Source organism: Centroberyx gerrardi, chromosome 4, assembly GCF_048128805.1.
Source record: "Centroberyx gerrardi isolate f3 chromosome 4, fCenGer3.hap1.cur.20231027, whole genome shotgun sequence".
Classification (NCBI taxonomy): Eukaryota; Metazoa; Chordata; class Actinopteri; order Beryciformes; family Berycidae; genus Centroberyx; species Centroberyx gerrardi.
Genome location: NC_136000.1, coordinates 1,209,499 through 1,227,439, shown reverse-complemented (window position 1 = coordinate 1,227,439; position 17,941 = coordinate 1,209,499). Strand labels below are relative to the sequence as shown.

Here is a 17,941-nt window from a genome sequence, read left to right as displayed (position 1 = left end):
TTGGATGTTGTTATCTAGTTTGGATGCTGTTAACTTGTTGACATGTTGGATATTGTTAATGAGTTGACATGTTGGATGTTAACTAATCGACATGTTGGATGTTGTTAACTAGTAGACATGCTGGATGTTAACAAGTCGACCCATTGGATGTTGTTAACAAGTCTACATGTTGGATGTTGTTAACAAGTCTACATGTTGGATGTTAACTAGTCGACATGTTGGATGTTAATTAGTCAACATGTTTGATATTGTTAATGAGTTGACATGTTGGATGTTAACTAATCGACATGTTGGATGTTGTTAACTAGTTGACATGTTGGATGTTGTTAACTAGTTGACATGTAGGATATTGTTAACTAGTCGACATGTAGGATGTTGTTAACAAGTCGACATGTTGGATGTTGTTAACTAGTCGACATGTAGGATGTTGTTAACGAGTCGACATGTTGGATGTTGTTATCTAGTTTGGATGTTGTTAACTAGTCAACATGCTGGATGTTACCTAGTCGACATGTTGGATATTGTTAATGAGTTGACATGTTGGATGTTACCTAGTCGACATGTTGGATGTTACCTAGTCGACATGTTGGATGTTACCTAGTCGACATGCTGGATGTTACCTAGTCGACATGTTGGATGTTACCTAGTCGACATGTTGGATGTTACCTAGTCGACATGCTGGATGTTACCTAGTCGACATGTTGGATGTTACCTAGTCGACATGTTGGATGTTACCTAGTCGACATGTTGGATGTTACCTAGTCGACATGCTGGATGTTAACTAGTCGACATGTTGGATGTTACCTAGTCGACATGCTGGATGTTACCTAGTCGACATGTTGGATGTTACCTAGTCGACATGCTGGATGTTACCTAGTCGACATGTTGGATGTTACCTAGTCGACATGCTGGATGTTACCTAGTCGACATGCTGGATGTTACCTAGTCGACATGCTGGATGTTACCTAGTCGACATGTTGGATGTTACCTAGTCGACATGCTGGATGTTGTTGACTAGTTGGTGTGTTCTCTACCTGCACACTGTTCCTTGATCTGACCTTGTAAACTGATTTTCCCTTCAGGACAATAAACAGTTGGATCCTGCATGATAATCTCAAACAACACACAGGACACACAGGTCACACGGGTCGCTTGTCATCCTCTTGTTGCTGTAAACACACACACACACACACACACACACACACACTGCAGCCCATCTGTGGTAATGTTTACCTTAAACCCAGTCACCAGGAGGTCCCTAGGAGCCTAATAACAGCTTGGCTTTTCAATACAAACAGAGATCAAAACCAGCTTTGGTACGAAGGAGAGGGAGGGAGAGAGGGAGGGAAGGAGGGAGAGAAGGAGGGAGGGAGGGACGGAGGGAGCAACGAGAGAGCAACACTTCAACATCACAAAGTGCTGCTGAAAAAAATCACTGCCACTGAAAGGAGCAGAGTTTTATATCAAGTTGACCAACAATGTGACTTAATTCCTTTGCATCGAGTCCGTAATGATCCAACTCTTCCAATACACGTTGACCAACCACCCCCCCCGCCCCCCACCGGTCCGGTCTGCTGCGACCACTCCTCGAATTCCACCTAATCTCCACCAACCACAGCAGCATCTGACATAACCACTAATCCACCGTTAATCCCAGGCCAAATCCCTGGATTCCCCGAGAATGCTCGATGTCTACACGGTGAAGTCTTGTGCGTCTCGAGCCGCATGGCAGGCTCGGTGTTTCCCCTTTCATGGGATTTTGTTGTGATACTCTACTGATCCAGGAGGGGAAAATCCATCATTTTGCTTGACCCCTTTCACGGGGAAGTCCGGTATGACGGTCGACCACAGAGTGCTGCCTCCTGGAGCCGGGAGGGACCCGGTGCCTCGCTGCAGGACATTTCAGCAGGCATCGAGGATCGAACCTGTGACCTTCTGGTTTCATGTCGGTCTCTCTAAGGCCATCCTGCTGTCCAACCAAAGGACTCATCTGAGCTGCCTCCACTCACAGCTCTGGCCTATTAAAGACTATTTTGGGGCTTTTTGCCTTTATTGTGATAGTTTTACAGTAGAGATAGACAGGAAAGACTAGGAGAGAGGGGGATGACATGCGGCAAAGGTCCTGGGTCGGATTCAAACCCACGACATTACATTTACATGGTGCAGGCTTTAGACTACTGACCCACCAGGACACCCCAGCTCTAGCCTTTTAAAAAGTGTGGTGGCCAAACAAGCCTGACCCGAAGCTAGCATCCACAACTAACAGTTTCTGTGCTAACTCCACACTCTTGGTTATACTTCGTCAATGGACACCACTGCAAGCCAACTGCATGCACACAACTTGTCAAAGAGACAACTTGGAGGGACTTGAGTTGGATTTAAGAGTTCACATCTGGTAACAAGAGACGCTGAACGAGACCCAACGCCGAGCCCTCCCACCGACATTCTCAGACAAAACCAGTAATCCCTCAAGCAGCAACACAAGCAGATTCTTTCCCCTCCAACGGCGTTATTTTATTGATATTCTGCCGCAGTGATGACAAGAACAACAAAATGCAAAGAGGGAGGTGGAAAAGGGAGACAAACGAGTAAACATCTTCCAAATGCAGAGAAGCAAATCTGGGCCGACCGTGTCGCACTGTTAGTTTCACATTTCACAACTAAAATGTCACGCTCAATCTCCGCTCACTGGAGAGCGACTCGCTCCACAGGGCCGCAGTCTGCAGAGGGCTGAGGCAGCAATCCATGAAGTTGATTGAATAGACGGCGCTCTGATCTGTTCTGCATATGCTAATCCGACTCCTTAGAGCGTCGGTGTTTGCCAACATTCAGAAGTCTTAATGAAAGTAAATCGTCTTTTGGGACGCAGCTGCGGAGGAAAAGCGTCAAATTAAACGCTGTAAATAGCAAACATTTTATGGAAAGCTTTACTTTCCCCAAAGACTGTGAGACTGACTACGCACAATCTGTCAAAACGTACGAGTAAAGAAGACCTGAAACATCCTGAGAACGTGAGAGTAAAGGCATTTGTGATCAACCTGTGGAACCTGTTAAGTGAATGCAAACAATCTATCTCATATTTGTTTATCTCTTATGAAGGAATGAAAAAATGAAGTCGGTGAAAAATAAGTTGGCGTTCCCGAACAGTAACGGTGAGGATTACAGATTCGACCCGCCGCGACCGGACTCCCATCACAACACCGGGTTAAAGGGAGAGACAGCGAGACAACAGGATCCTACGTGCTCTGCATGTGGACAGATGGGCTTCCTACTGACCGGATTAACCTGCAGCCTCGGCTTCACTGGGTCAGTGGGCGAGTCACGCTACTGACACACTGAAGTGACTTTGCATTGTTTCTGAAGTTGCAGCACGTTTCTCCTAATGCAACTGCTTTGGGCCGCTGGAGTGCGCTTGCACCCGTCGGCCACCGTACCCTCCCCAAGAGGAATCACTTTGTGTTACTATATGCTAATTTGGTTCTACTGTGTAACATTCAAGAGAGAACTATCTGCAGCACCAATACATGTTAGATGCATGAGAAACACATGAGGAGGAACCATCGTATGAAGGCCACAGCATCTGACATGATCACCGCTCCCCTCTATCATGGTGACAGTGAGGAGAACAAAATCTGCATGATCAATATTAAGAGTTCAACATACCATTTGGAGGGTCACATCTTTTCTCTGCAAAACAAAAATTGACACCATTATAGTTTCGGAACCAAATCCAGAGCAGATCAGAAGGAAGATGCTTAAAGATAGTGAGATGAGTGGAAAAGGCAGAGGAGTGACCGAGTCAACTTTGCGCGAGTTTCAAGTCAGTCTCAAGTCTTCAGACACAAGTCTCAAGTCAAGTCCAAGTCATTAATGTCAAGTCTCAAGTCTAAATGTAGAAGAGCAAGTCAAGTCAGAACAAATCAAGAGTCCAGTATCAATCTAATATCTTAAAGAAAACTAAATATCTAGGACTTTTCAATGCAATATGGTTTTAATAGGATAAAAACTTGGTAAGAGCATCATGAGTTTGATTTCTATAATCAGTTTCAACTTCAATAAATTCAATCATTCCATACAAATTCAGAAAACAGAATTTAAATTCAGTCGTCCGCTGGAACAAATCTCATCACTTTCAATCTAAGTCATTTACACAAACACAAGATCTCAAGTCAAGACTTTAGAAACCTTTTCAAGTCATCAAAGTACAAGTCAGAGTCAAGTCCCAAGTCACCAGAACCCAAGTCAAGTCAAGTCTCAAGTCTTCTCTTCATGCATCAAGTCAAGTCTCAAGCTGTTGAAACTGTGACTCTAGTGCAAGTCATGTGACTCGAGTCCCCACCTCTGGGAGAAGGTGAGCTATCCAAGAGACAGGTAGTGTTTTGGAGGGTGGTTAGTGTGATTCTGTGGCAGTCAAAGAGAAAGAAGTTTGAGCCCTCGGGTGCCACAGAGGGAACACGCCGCCTCACGTCTCGCCGCCGCGGGCAAAACGCTCAGAAAGACGGTGCAGGAAGTCCTCGACGTGCGGAGAAGAGGAGGCAAAAGGTATGAAAGCCAGTCGTGTCTGCCATACCCCCCCCCGCCCCGCCCCTGCTCTCTGAGCCTTTGAACCCCCCGTCATCGCAGTGCGAGCAGCACTTCAAACGGCCGGTGCTGAGCGGCGCTGGAGGGAAGCCAACATGCTGCTGCAGTGTGTTCCTCTTCACTACGCAGAGACAAACCTCTGGTTTTACTACGCAGAGACGAACGCCGCTGAGCTGACAGCAGATCAGCGACAGAAAGACAGACATCCCAAAGCAAACCTCACATCCTCCCCTCGTTAAGAGACACTCATAGATTTATAGATTTTATAGATTTACATTTTAGGCATTTATAGCTGAAGATCTTAAGCACACTGATGAAAGCATGAGCTGAAACGTTAGTGCTGTTTGCTCCTGTGCTGTTTATAAGTGATGGGATGATGTATGGAAATTCAATATATCACAATACAAAAAAGAGACAATCTGTATGTTGTGTCAGGAACATGAATGGTGATATCAGCTCCATGTTATTCTGCTGTCAGGAACATGAATGGTGATATCAGCTCCATGTTATTCTGCTGTCAGGAACATGAATGGTGATATCAGCTCCATGTTATTCTGCTGTCAGGAACATGAATGATGATATCAGCTCCATGTTATTCTGCTGTAGTAATCACTAATGAGACTCTTGACCATCACAGTTTCACAAGCTCTCCATCCAAATTATATTATTGTCACTTTGTAATGACATTTTTAAATTGTTGTTTACATTCTAGCAGCCAATGGCATCGCTAGAAAGATTTGAGTCTCAGAAATAAACAGAATTCTGCACAGTCAGACTTTGTTGTCACTGAACTTTTATTGATTGAATCCTGAACCTCATGTTGCGTATCAAATCATATTGTGAGATACGCAGATGGTCCATCACTACTGTTTATTGTTTGTTAAAAGAAAACGCCTCAACAGATTTAGGTGTGCGGAGTCTTGGTTGAGCACGATCACTCACACTGAGTGAGCAGTTCAGTGCCTTGCTCAAGGACACGGGCAGGGGGTTGAACCTGTGACCCTCTGGCTACAGGACGGTCTCTCTGAGTCACCCTGACACACCTGGACATGACAGGTTTTGGTTTGGGACTGAGCTTTGAGGCTTGTTAGTAAAGGAGGAGGTGAGCATTCTCCATTTTGTGGCAAGGTGTGAGAGTTGAAAGGTCACAGTGTGAGGAAGCAGAGGAGGAGGGAAAGGAGGTCGAGGGCGGCGGCGGTGAATTACCGGTTTTGCGTTGCCGTCGGCTGAGCAGATCGTTGACTGCGACTCTGAATCTTTTGGCTTCTTCTTCGCTGGCGAAGTTCAGGCCGATCTGACAAGTCTGGAGGAGAGAGAGAAGAAGAACTTAAAAAAAAACTTCAACAGAGTGACTATGAAACTACGGAAGCCCATTTAGGACATATATCCATAAATTGTATTTACGCCGTTTTCTTGTGATAACAAATTAATTTTCTTTGTTTTCTCAAGAAATCTAGTTATTTATGTCATCTATCTCATGATAAAATATTCTGTTTTCCCGAGATAACGACATCATTTTCTCATTATCTCAAGAAAACAAAGTAATGGGCATAAAGTAATTATCTCATTATCGACAGAAAACTAAACTTTGTTTTCCTGAGATAATGTATACATTTTATTTCTATCACACTGTCATGAAGCTGCTGACTGACTGAAGACGCTGAACACCAACAGGCCGACTGCAACATTTGGCTTTTGAATAATTTGCTTCTGCTTTATCACATTATCTCTGGAAAATAATTTTTGTTATCCTGCGATAATGACATAAATAACTCGACAAAGAAAAAAAACAAAGAAAATTAACTTGTTACATAGGAAAACAGCATAATTAAAAATGTATGCAGTCATGTCCTCAACGGGATTCCATAATGAAACATCGTCCCTTAACACCATACATATTAATAGACTGACATATGAAGCAATTTAGGCAACAAGTGGACATTCCACAACAACACTGCACACTGCAGAACAGCCGGCTTCAGCCAAGAAATCTGATTAACCAAAGACACGATCCAACTGTGCTGATAATCCTCCGACTGGACAGACATGTTCCCCTGGTTCCTGAGCCAGCTCATGAGAACCAGGTGCCAGTTTGGTCCTGGATTCTATTCTCTTCACATGTTCACCAGTTTGTAGAAAACCTTTCTCTCTGTACACGTGTTGGTAACAGTTTTATAAGGCTGAGGTGGAGACTCGAGTCACATGACTTGCACTCGAGTCACAGTTTGAATTGCTTGAGACTTGACTTGCTGCATGAAGAAAAGACTTGAGACTTGACTTGACTTGGGTTCTGGTGACTTGGGACTTGACTCTGACTTGTACTTTGATGACTTGAAAAGGTTTCTAAAGTCTTGACTTGAGATCTTGTGTTTGTGTAAATGACTTAGATTGAAAGTGATGAGATTTGTTCCAGCGGACAACTGAATTTAAATTCTGTTTTCTGAATTTGTATGGAATGATTGAATTTATTGAAGTTGAAACTGATTATAGAAATCAAACTCATGATGCTCTTACCAAGTTTTTATCCTATTAAAACCATATTGCATTGAAAAGTCCTAGATATTTAGTTTTCTTTAAGATATTAAATTGATACTGGACTCTTGATTTGTTCTGACTTGACTTGCTGTTCTACATTTAGACTTGAGACTTGACATTAATGACTTGGACTTGACTTGGTAATCTACATTTAGACTTGGGACTTGACTTGAGACTTGTGCCTGAAGACTTGAGACTGACTTGGGACTCGAGCAAAGTTGGCTCAGTCACTCCTCTGTCTTAAGGACATGCTGAACTGTGATTTTGTGAACCTCGATGCTGCAAATGTTCCTCGGCTGCGTGTTTACCTGCTGAGTCAGGGTTAAAAACATCCTCTGCTGTATTACTGCTATAATCACAAAGAGCTGCAGACTTACATCTCCTGCAAACACAATGAAGTAGGATCTGGAGCTGCTGATGGAGAAATTGTTGTACAGTTCTTGTTCAAACATGGTTTTCCCTTCCTGGAAAAATGGGCGAGAGAGAGAGAGAGAGAGAGAGAGAAACGGTCATTCCAGATTCTCCCTGCAGTTTAACAGACTCTGGAGCAGCCAGAGGGATTACTGACAGAGCAGGACAGGAAGCCAGCGTGTCTGTGGCTGGACGACTCACCTCCATCTGTTACTGCTGCACAAATAACTGAATATATAACTTTATCTCACAATATTAGCTTCCTCAATTACTAACTGTAGAATATTGGTATAGTCACAAAAGTTAATCATTTCATTTAGACCAGCTGCTGAATCTTAAAATCCTCAAGATGCTGCTATGAGATACCAGAAAAAACAAAGTAATTGTGTTCGTCAAATCAATACAGACCAATACACATAACTTGTAATCGTGATCACAACATCAAGTGGAATAATCTGGATTATAATTTTAGCTATAGTCACACAGTTTAGTCGGTTTCTGGTTTAGTAGCTAAAAAGCTAAAAATGTTACGGGCCGAAACAAGTTCGGATACACAAGTGTCACACATGCAGAGCGGTTTAGTTTAGTTTAGTTTAGTTTAGTTTATTAAGTTTATTTGTCAGGGACCATGTGCAAAAGAGAACATTGATCTCAGAAAAGAAAAAGATGCTTTGCACCAGATTATAGCTATTTGCTAATTTCCATCTGCAGTCCCAGGGCAGGTCGACATAAAATACAACACAAACAATACAATAAATTACAAAGTACATGTTGAAGTACAAAAAATCACATCTAGTCACATCACCACATTTCATACACACACACTGCACAATATGTGAGATCACATTATGCTACTTTGAATAATAAAATTATTAAACTTTGCTGTGAAAAAAACTAAATTAGTAGTAGCAAAGTAGTAGACTAATGGCGGAAGCAGCCGCTCACCTTGATGTCGAACACCCGGATGTAGTACGACCTCTGGGGGTTGTCTTTGATCAGACAGGCGACGCCGCAGCAGCGCTTCACCCAGCTGCAGCTCCGGTCCGAGCCGTAGACCTGGACCACCGCCGAGCACAGGGTCTGCAGAGCGGGCAGGAGGAGGGGGGAGGGGGGTTAGGGGCCAAATTAACCAAAAACATCACAATATGAACTACTTCAATTTCCAAATCTCAAGATGCTGCTGCTGTTATTTTAATGCAGTATAGCAGTCAAATACAATATATCTCAATATAAAATTCATCCTTATTTATCAGCCAATGAGATTAGTACAGACTGCTTCTAAAGGCTCGGAGCCCCGCCCACAACAACACAGCCGAGGTGGTTTTCAACACAGACTGCCTCAGAACGTGATGGATGCTGAACGTCCCATGTGAACGTCGCCTTAATCATTCTGTTCCCCAGACCGTCCAGGGACTCAAACCGCCGACCCTCCGGCAGCAAGCCGGCCCCTCCTCGCCACGGAGGACCGGAGCCTGGGGACCGGAGCCTGGGGACCGGATCCGTCCCTTCAGGTTCCTCAGGCAGGGAAACTTTAACAGCTTTCCCTCCTTCATTATCTGCATTATCTGTCCACGTTTCACCCTGCGTCTGCTTCCTTGTTAAATGCCTCCGAGCGAGCTGCTACACAAATGTGGCGAACCAGGAAGAGGAAGAGCTGATGAGGAAGAGGAAACCAGCAGGATCCAAAACCACAGCGACAGCATCACTTCTAAACCGGACCAGAGAGACCAGTTAACGCTGCGGAGCCCATGTTGGTTTTGGGGAGCGGTGAAACTTTCTGAAATTGGATGACGAGTCGTTGTGCGACTTGTCACGAACACAAATGGTGGCCAGATGCTTTTTCCACTGCGCCACTACAGCACACCAGATAATACTTCTAATGTAGACCTGTACAAACCACGTACTAACAAGACCTGCATGCTAAACTAGATAAACATTTACCAAATCACATGAGTTGTTGTTGTTGTTGCCCGGACGCTCTTTTAACCGTCATAACATGTTTTAACCTTCGTTTCTCCAGTGGAAACAACAGAGCAAGCTCAGTGTCTCCACTAGTGCTGAAACGATTAGTTGATTAATCCATTAGTCGATCGATAGAAGATGAATTGATTAAGGGAGCGCCCTGGTGGCTCAGCAGTTTAGGAAGCACAGTGTAACCGTGATGTCCTCATCCGCCTCTCTCCCCTTTCCTGTCTCTATCGAATAAAGGCAAAGAATATCTAAAAAAAAGAAAGAAAATGAATCGATTGTAATTTTGATAATTAATAATTTTAGTCATTTATCAAGTAAAAGTACCAAACATTTGCTGGTTGCAGCTTCACAAATGCTGAGATCTGCTGCTTTTTTTTCTGACTTTGGGGCTTTTTGTCTGCTGGTCAGACAGGAAGAAATCTGAAGAATCACTTTGGACTCTGAACTGAGACGGACAGTTTGGACATTTTATAGACTCAACAATTAATTGAGAAGATAATAGATAGATTAATCAATAATGAAAATAATGGTTAGTTGCAGCCCTCGTCTCACTGCTGACCCTGCAGGTTTTGTCTCCACTGTAGCAGACAGACGGTCTCTTGTTGTGGTTTTGTGGTTTTGTGGTTTCTGTCTCTGCAGCAGAGTCGGATCAGACGGAGGAAGAGGAAGAGGAAACGCCACTCGGCTCGCTTCCTCTTCTGTGATTTATGAGTTCAGGTCAGAGGACAGCAGGAAACACTTTTCACCATCAAATCACCCTCACCGTTACACAGGAGAGGTCAAAGGTCAGCCGGTAAACGCTTCAGTCGGTCCGGCTCAGTAAAGTCTCACCGAGGGAAAGTTGTGTGATAATAAACACAAACATCTAGATACCAGACAACTGGATCTGCAGGTTCAACACTAAATTCACTGACATGTTTCATTCATTAGGAACATGTTGGAAACGTGTTGGAAAATATGTTCAAATGCTCGTCTGCATCTACAGTAATGCCTCTGGTTTCAGCTCTGATAAGAAACTTAAAAAAGAATCAAATTTGAGCTGAGAACATGTTACTCTATCAGAGAATCTGACATGTAGATAAATGAGAAACCATCATCGACTTAAACTCAGACAGCGATACTTGTAAAGGATCCCGACACTAAGCCAGGTGAGACACCTGGGAGGCTGGAGAGGCTGGAGAGGCTGGAGAGGCGGCCATATTGGCTTGAGCTCCCTGCAAGACACAGCATGTCAGGCTCAACAAAACCAGGATTTAAAACTGCGTACAAGAGGCTCATTTTACACCGTGCAAATACAACTGTGTGTGCAGTACAACAAGCAGTCCCATTTCTGTCAAAACAAACTGTTAGTATTTGAAGCGGTCTACTGAAACCTTTTCACGTCAACAGCCTCCAAACAGACACACCGCAGACCACAAACCACATTAAATAACAATATATTTAATAATGGCTTAGTCTGTCTGTACTGGAGGTTTGGAGGATGAAACCTCTGATCAGAATCATCATGCTAACTGTGCCAACCTCTGCTGAATGAAATTAAACTACTCCTCATTTAGCTGTGGACCCCCCGGCACCCCCTCGAGGACCCCCGGAGGTCCCCGGACCCCAGTTTGGGATCCAGTGGTCTAATGCAATAATGTGAACTTTCCATTCTCTTCAGCACTGTCCTGGCTGCAGGGTGAGCGAGGCTGAGAGCTGCAGGACGGGACAGTAACTTTACCTCTTACTCTTTTAAATGTTCTGGGTCATTCTGTCCTGCGTGGAACTCATTCTGCAACACCGGGAGGTTTTTCCAGATCTGTGCCGGTCTGGAGGAAAAACCTCCCGGTGTTGCAGCATCAGGTCCAGCTCAGCCTGCAAAAAACCTGCAGCCAACGCAAAAACCTGCTGAGCTGCGACGCATTATGTCATTAGACCAAGGATCCGCAAATAGATTCACATTAGACCACAGAGTCATTTGATAAGATTTTGTCTCCATCTGAGAATATTTTTGTAGCTAGTTATGTTTAGTGTAGAACAGGAGGGTGAAGCCTTTAGTCCTGCGGTTCCCAAGTCCTCGAGACCTGCTGGTTCTCGTTCCAGCTGTCCAAAACGGACTGATCTAGACCTGGGACACCCAGGGCGCTCAATCACCCAAACACACAGCAAACAGGGAGTCCTGATGCAGAGCGTTTGTTACAGGCTGTTAGTGGCTGAGCGTCCTCCTTCAAGAATCTGAGCTAATTGCAAATCTGCATGACAGGCGTTTGTACGCAGCCAATGAAAATGCAGAATCACTCTGAACAGTCAAATGTCTCAAAAGCTGCAAAACGTTTCACACCGTTGGGAGCAAACGTTTTGCACCGTAGCAAAACAGTGCAGGTTTTGAACACGGCCTCGAGTCCTGCTGGTTTTCATTCTAGCCGTCCAAAACAGACCTGATTTAGACCTGGGACACCAGGTGAATACAAGTCACTAGCTGGCAGGACAGAAAACCAGCAGCACTCTGGGAGCTGGAACCACTGCTTCTGTAAAAACAGACTTTCTTATCATGCTAACCTCTAGTGAGTGAAAGACTAGTGAAAGTGAACTCTCCAGGTCCAGCTCAGCCTGTTAAACCTGCTACAGCAAACTAACGCAAAAACCCACAAGCCTCCGGGAGACCAGGAGGCCCGAACAGACCAGACAGGACTCTCATCTGAGACGGTTTAGTAGTTTGATGTGGTTTAGTATAAACCTGCATCACTGTCTGTGCTGCAGGTGGGGGGGTGACAGGTGACAGCTAACATCAAAACAGTCACACTGATCCGTCACTGTGCTAGCCTCCAGTCAGTTAAAGAACAGTCAAATTAAACTGGTCCTCATCTCGCTGGGGTCCCCCCCGGAGCCCACCTGGGGCCCCGGTGGAGCTCCCCGGACCCAGGTTCGGACAGAGCCCGTCACTGCCGCTTCGTGTCGGGTAGGAGAGGGAGACGAACCGTCGCAGGATGCGGGTCCGGACGGGACCTGCGAAGCTGCAGGTGTGAACAGAAGAACTTACAACGCATTTCCTGCCCAGGTAGCTGAAGAGACAGTCGTTCTCCTGCGGGGTGAGCAGCAGCGAGCCGGCGTTAGCGGCCCGGCGGGGCGCGTGGCTGTTCATGGCCGCACGGTAACTCCAAATAAACCCAAAAAGATGCAGCTATCCCGGACGGGCGGAGGAATATTACACAAAATCCATGCAGGCTCTGGTCGCCGTGGCCTGCGACCGGATCATCTCATCGGGCTGAGTCCGGGTCTGAGTCCGGGGCTGTCCGGAGGGCGCGAGGAGCGGGGGGAGTACTTCCGGGTTTCCTCCCGTCTGGAAGCAGCTAAGTTCTCCCGTCGGGTCCGGTGGGAGCTGGATCCGGATCCTGGTCTCTGCAGAGGGCAAAAGCTCAACTTTCATTCGGAAACTCCAGCTGCAGCAGCGATGCGTCCATCCAACATGGCAGCCGCACGGGACGGGCCACTTTAAAGAGAGAGGGGGGGGGGGGGGGGGGTCCGGAGCAAGTGTAAATATCCACGGACACACAGACGGCAGGACGCGTCACCGAGCAACACACACCGGGAAAATAATCCTCAGTTATTATCTTAAAGAAAAAAGCTGTGCGTGTTGTTTGCTTTCGGCTCGCAGTAAAAGTGAATATCCTGGTGAACACGGAATGGTTCGGTCCGGCTTGGCAGCAGGAATGCAGCTCTGCGGAGGAAGGGGGGGGGGGGGGGGGGGGAACTGGGATGGGAGTGACGTCAGCGCGGGGAGGAGCCAGGGCCATGACGTCAACAGTACATCAATGAAATGTTAGATATTTTTAATGTTTCCTATCAGAAATAATAAAATACAACGTTACTCTAATACAGAAATAATAATAATAATGTTACTTTCCATCAGAAATAATAAAGTATAATGTTTCCTTCCTTCACAAATGAAATAAAATGAAATAAAATAAAATAATATAAATCTCGGTATGACTATATATTTGTGTTGAATAATAATGATAATAATAATAATAATAATAATAATAATAATAATAATAATAACAATAATAAATGTAGCATTCCCTCATATTTAATGGTTAAAATCATCTGTAGACTGAATCTGCTTTCACTCCGGATTAGATTCAATAATCACACTGACATGACTGAACCAGCTTTGTCTGATATGGTTTTGAAAGCTGACTCTGACACCTGAGGACTGAAGCTCACAGCACGAGTTTCTCCTCATATTCTTTTAATCTGAGTATTTTTATGTCCATTTTTTTTTGTATTTTAAATTACAAATATTTGGTGTTTGCTTCAATTTTATTCTTTGCAGGGGGGAAAAACCTCTGAAATGGCATTTAAACAACAATAATGATGATAATAATAATAATAATAATAATAATAATAATAATAAACAAATTAATTCAGACTTGTGTGGAATCTGATCAAAGTGTCTCATTTGAGTCAGTTCAAGTTCTTCCCATAGACAACCAGTGTAATATTGATCAATTAAATCTGTAATCATTCAAACTGCATCATATCAGACTGGACCAGATCTGATTTTTAATAAAATGATGATATATTATATTATAATTTCAGTTACATGCACCTGCCTGCAGTTTTAAATAAATAAATAATAAACTTTATGTGTATCACGCTTTTCGAAACAAGGTGATAAAGTACAGGATGAGATACAGCATAGACAAGAACCAGTTACAACATAAGTACAAATGATTTATGATGTTTTGTGATTCTTTGTAAATTGATGCCCATGATGTGAGATAAATAAAGTTGAACTGAATTGAATTGAATCTGGGCACCTGGTCCTTGTTCTCCAGGATCTGGACTCTGCTCCATCAGAACAGCAGGGGGGGGGGGGCAGATGGTGCGGTGCTGCAGGTTAAAGCCTGTCAGCATTAACAACAACACTAATCTGCACACCAGCTGCTTCAGACTGAGATACAGTCTGCTGATATCGGGCCGATATCGTCCTTTTATTACAATCTGATCTGGTCCAGTCTGATCTGATGATCTGATGCAGTTTGACTGATTATAGATTTACTGTAGAATTGATCAATATTACACTGGTTGTCTCTGGGAAGAACTGAACCAGAACTGATTCTAATGAGACACTTGGATCAGATTCCACACAAGTATTGATGTATATGTTTCAGAGGTGGGGACTTGGGCTCGAGTCACATGACTTGGACTTGAGTCACGTGACTTGGGCTCGAGTCATGTGACTTGGACTCGAGTCACGTGACTTGGACTCGAGTCACGTGACTTGGGCTCGAATCACGTGACTTGGACTCGAGTCACGTGACTTGGGCTCGAGTCACATGACTTGGACTCGAGTCACAGTTTTAACAGCTTGAGACTTGACTTGCTGCATGAAGAGAAGACTTGAGACTTGACTTGACTTGGGTTCTGGTGACTTGGGACTTGACTCTGACTTGTACTTTGATGACTTGAAAAGGTTTCTAAAGTCTTGACTTGAGATCTTGTGTTTGTGTAAATGACTTAGATTGAAAGTGATGAGATTTGTTCCAGCGGACGACTGAATTTAAATTCTGTTTTCTGAATTTGTATGGAATGATTGAATTTATTGAAGTTGAAACTGATTATAGAAATCAAACTCATGATGCTCTTACCAAGTTTTTATCCTATTAAAACCATATTGCATTGAAAAGTCCTAGATATTTCGTTTTCTTTAAGATATTAAATTGATACTGGACTCTTGATTTGTTCTGACTTGACTTGCTGTTCTACATTTACTTGACATTAATGACATGACATGGAGCTTGTTATCATTTTGTGACTTCCAGATAATTAAATTCTAAAGATCATACAGTTGTTTGATAGACATTAAAAGGTTTTGGGCGATTAAAAACACCAAATACATTTCACATCAATTATTAGAACACAGAAAAAGCAACAACAGAAAATGTTGATTTATTGTTTTGTACACACAGACATGTTTCTATGTGCACACCAACACACACACAATCACACAAGTTGACAAAATGTACTGACTGTACTTGGCTTTGGACAAAAGCGTCTGTAATGTACAACAACATACATGCATATGAATGTAAACACACACACAACCACAGGCATGCACAAACATACACACACACACTGTATGTACACGTGCTTCCAGAAATTCATACATATGCATGCATGACACAATCTCTCTCTCTGTCTCTCTCTCTCTCTCTCTCTCTGTCTCTCTGTCTCTCTCTCTCTCTCTGTCTCTCTCTCTCTCTCTCTGTCTCTGTCTCTCTCTCTCTCTCTCTGTCTCTCTCTGTCTCTCTTTCTCTGTCTCTGTCTGTCTCTCTCTCTCTCTCTCTCTCTCTCTCTCTCTCTGTCTCTCTCTGTCTCTGTCTCTCTCTCTCTGTCTCTCTCTCTCTCTCTCTCTCTCTGTCTCTCTCTGTCTCTCTCTCTCTCTCTCTCTCTCTCTCTCTCTCCCTGACACAAATGTCTCTGTTCACAAAACATGGTAAAACAAAGCTTGATAAACAAGCTTTACATACGCACATGTGTGTACACGTGTGTACACGTGTTTCCCAACATACATACATATGCATGCATGACACAGTCTCTCTCTGTCTGTCTCTTCCAATCCCTTGTGATGATACTGACTGTCTTTAAATTAAATTTGTCCTTTTTCATGACCAAAAATACCATAAAAAATGACAAATATTCGGTTTCATCTTGAATTTTCTTCTCGTCAGGGTGGAAAGCCTCTGAAACATTTAGTCCATCACGGGACACTAAAACTCTCCACTGAAACAGACTGATGAAACTGAATGAAATGTAGAGTTAGCAGCTCCTTCAGGCAGGTGAGGCGTTTTCACCGCAGTTTAATTCAAACTTTATTCATCCAGGTTGGAATAAAGAGACCGGGCCGAACAGCAGCAGAACGTTAACCAAACATATTCTGATTTCCGCTTGAAACTGGTTCTGTTATTATATTTTTTACTTCTCCTCCACTAAAGAGTGTTTTCTGAGGGGAAGAGGCAGTTCAGTTGAGGCCGTCTCGACTCACTTTACCTTGAAAACAGGAGCAGAAACCTGAGGCTGATGGTTCCTGTCTGACCGCTCAGCTGTCAGACACTCAACCAGAAAATCAAGTTAAGACTCCTGTCAACACAAAGAGGATGGAGGCTAATCCAGTTTAGACGATGAGGAGCGAGGCGAGGAGCTGCAGCAGGGAGAGAAACAGGGGATCGTCCTCCATTTTGAAATAATCTCATTTCTAGAGATTATTAACCGCTCGTTTCTGAACACAAGGCCAAAAATGACACCAAAAATAAAACGGTTACTGTGACTACAGGCAGGATCTGGGTCTTCCTGAAAGGTCGAGTGGAGTTTGTTCTCCAGCAGAGGAACAGAAGCTCAAACATAGAAGAAACTGAAGGTTTTTTTCTCAGCTAAAAGCAAAAAGAAAACAAAAAGCTGTTCTGAGTGGAATCAGCTGCCAGATCAGTTTAGAAACTCAATGGAGCCGCCAGACTGACCAAATCCTGGTTGAGAAGTTGATAACAAAACCTCCAAAAATGAGCTTTTACATTGTTTTTCTGTGGTAATGTCTCCGCAGATTTACAAAGACTCCAAAAGGACAAAACCTTTCCAAAAGTCTCCAAATGGGCCTCATGATATCCAGTGTTATTCAAATGATTTTTATTTTACTGAACAACAAACCAAACATTTTGTGGACCATAAAAACCTTTTCCTGCCATCCAAAACAGTGTTGACCATAACTGTCTTTACACATCAGGTATCAGGAAGACTCCGTGGGTCTCCTCACCTCTCTGAGTTTCCTAATTATTACATTTAAAACAGAAAAAAAACTTGAATAAACGCCCAGTGAGCTGAATCAAATCAAATAGTTACATGTAAATGCTCAAAATAAAAGTTTCAGAAAGCCTCCCCAGCTCCACCAGCAGGTGGCAGCAGACACTCTGCCGTCTGACTTCATCTCTTCTGGTTAAACAAACTGGACTGAAATTCCCTTCATTAGCTCTGGAAGAAGCTTCAGACAGACGGGATGAACGCATTCTTCCCAGAATCCTTTGTGAACCAGACTGAACCCGGGTCTCTCTGTCTCTTCTCACAGTCTCACACTGTAATCTAATGATGTCTGCTGCACAGAGGCATGATGGGACGTTTCCTCTGGGAGTTTGTGTCTAGACGCTCACTTCACAGATCTGAGTGTGTCTGTGGCTCCTGACTCCTGCACACGATGCTGCCATTAGTGATGCTTTGTGTCGTCTTTACTTCATGAGCAGAGTGGAGATAAGTCTCTTCAATAATGTGCTCATGATTTACTGATGCTAAAATGCTACAGGCACCTTTAACTTTACTTCTGTCCCTCTGTTGGAGCCATGCGATGTTTGAATATCAGCTGCATTAACAATGTTTATTATTATGATTATAGGAAATATTGAAATTTGATTTTGGG

At 43.7% G+C, this 17,941-nt stretch overlaps 1 protein-coding gene across 1 annotated transcript in view; it reads right to left on the bottom strand.

The window, feature by feature from the left end:
- The window catches only part of wasla (WASP like actin nucleation promoting factor a), a 28,206-nt gene extending 15,277 nt beyond the window's left edge, over nucleotides 1-12,929 (bottom strand). The window contains 5 exon segments of the mRNA XM_071907791.2: nucleotides 3,664-3,687; nucleotides 5,788-5,884; nucleotides 7,494-7,580; nucleotides 8,473-8,607; nucleotides 12,518-12,929. Of these exon segments, the coding sequence (XP_071763892.2) occupies nucleotides 3,664-3,687; nucleotides 5,788-5,884; nucleotides 7,494-7,580; nucleotides 8,473-8,607; nucleotides 12,518-12,619 (445 nt within the window). The 5' untranslated portion in view covers nucleotides 12,620-12,929.
- Between the last annotated feature and the right edge of the window lie 5,012 nt (nucleotides 12,930-17,941).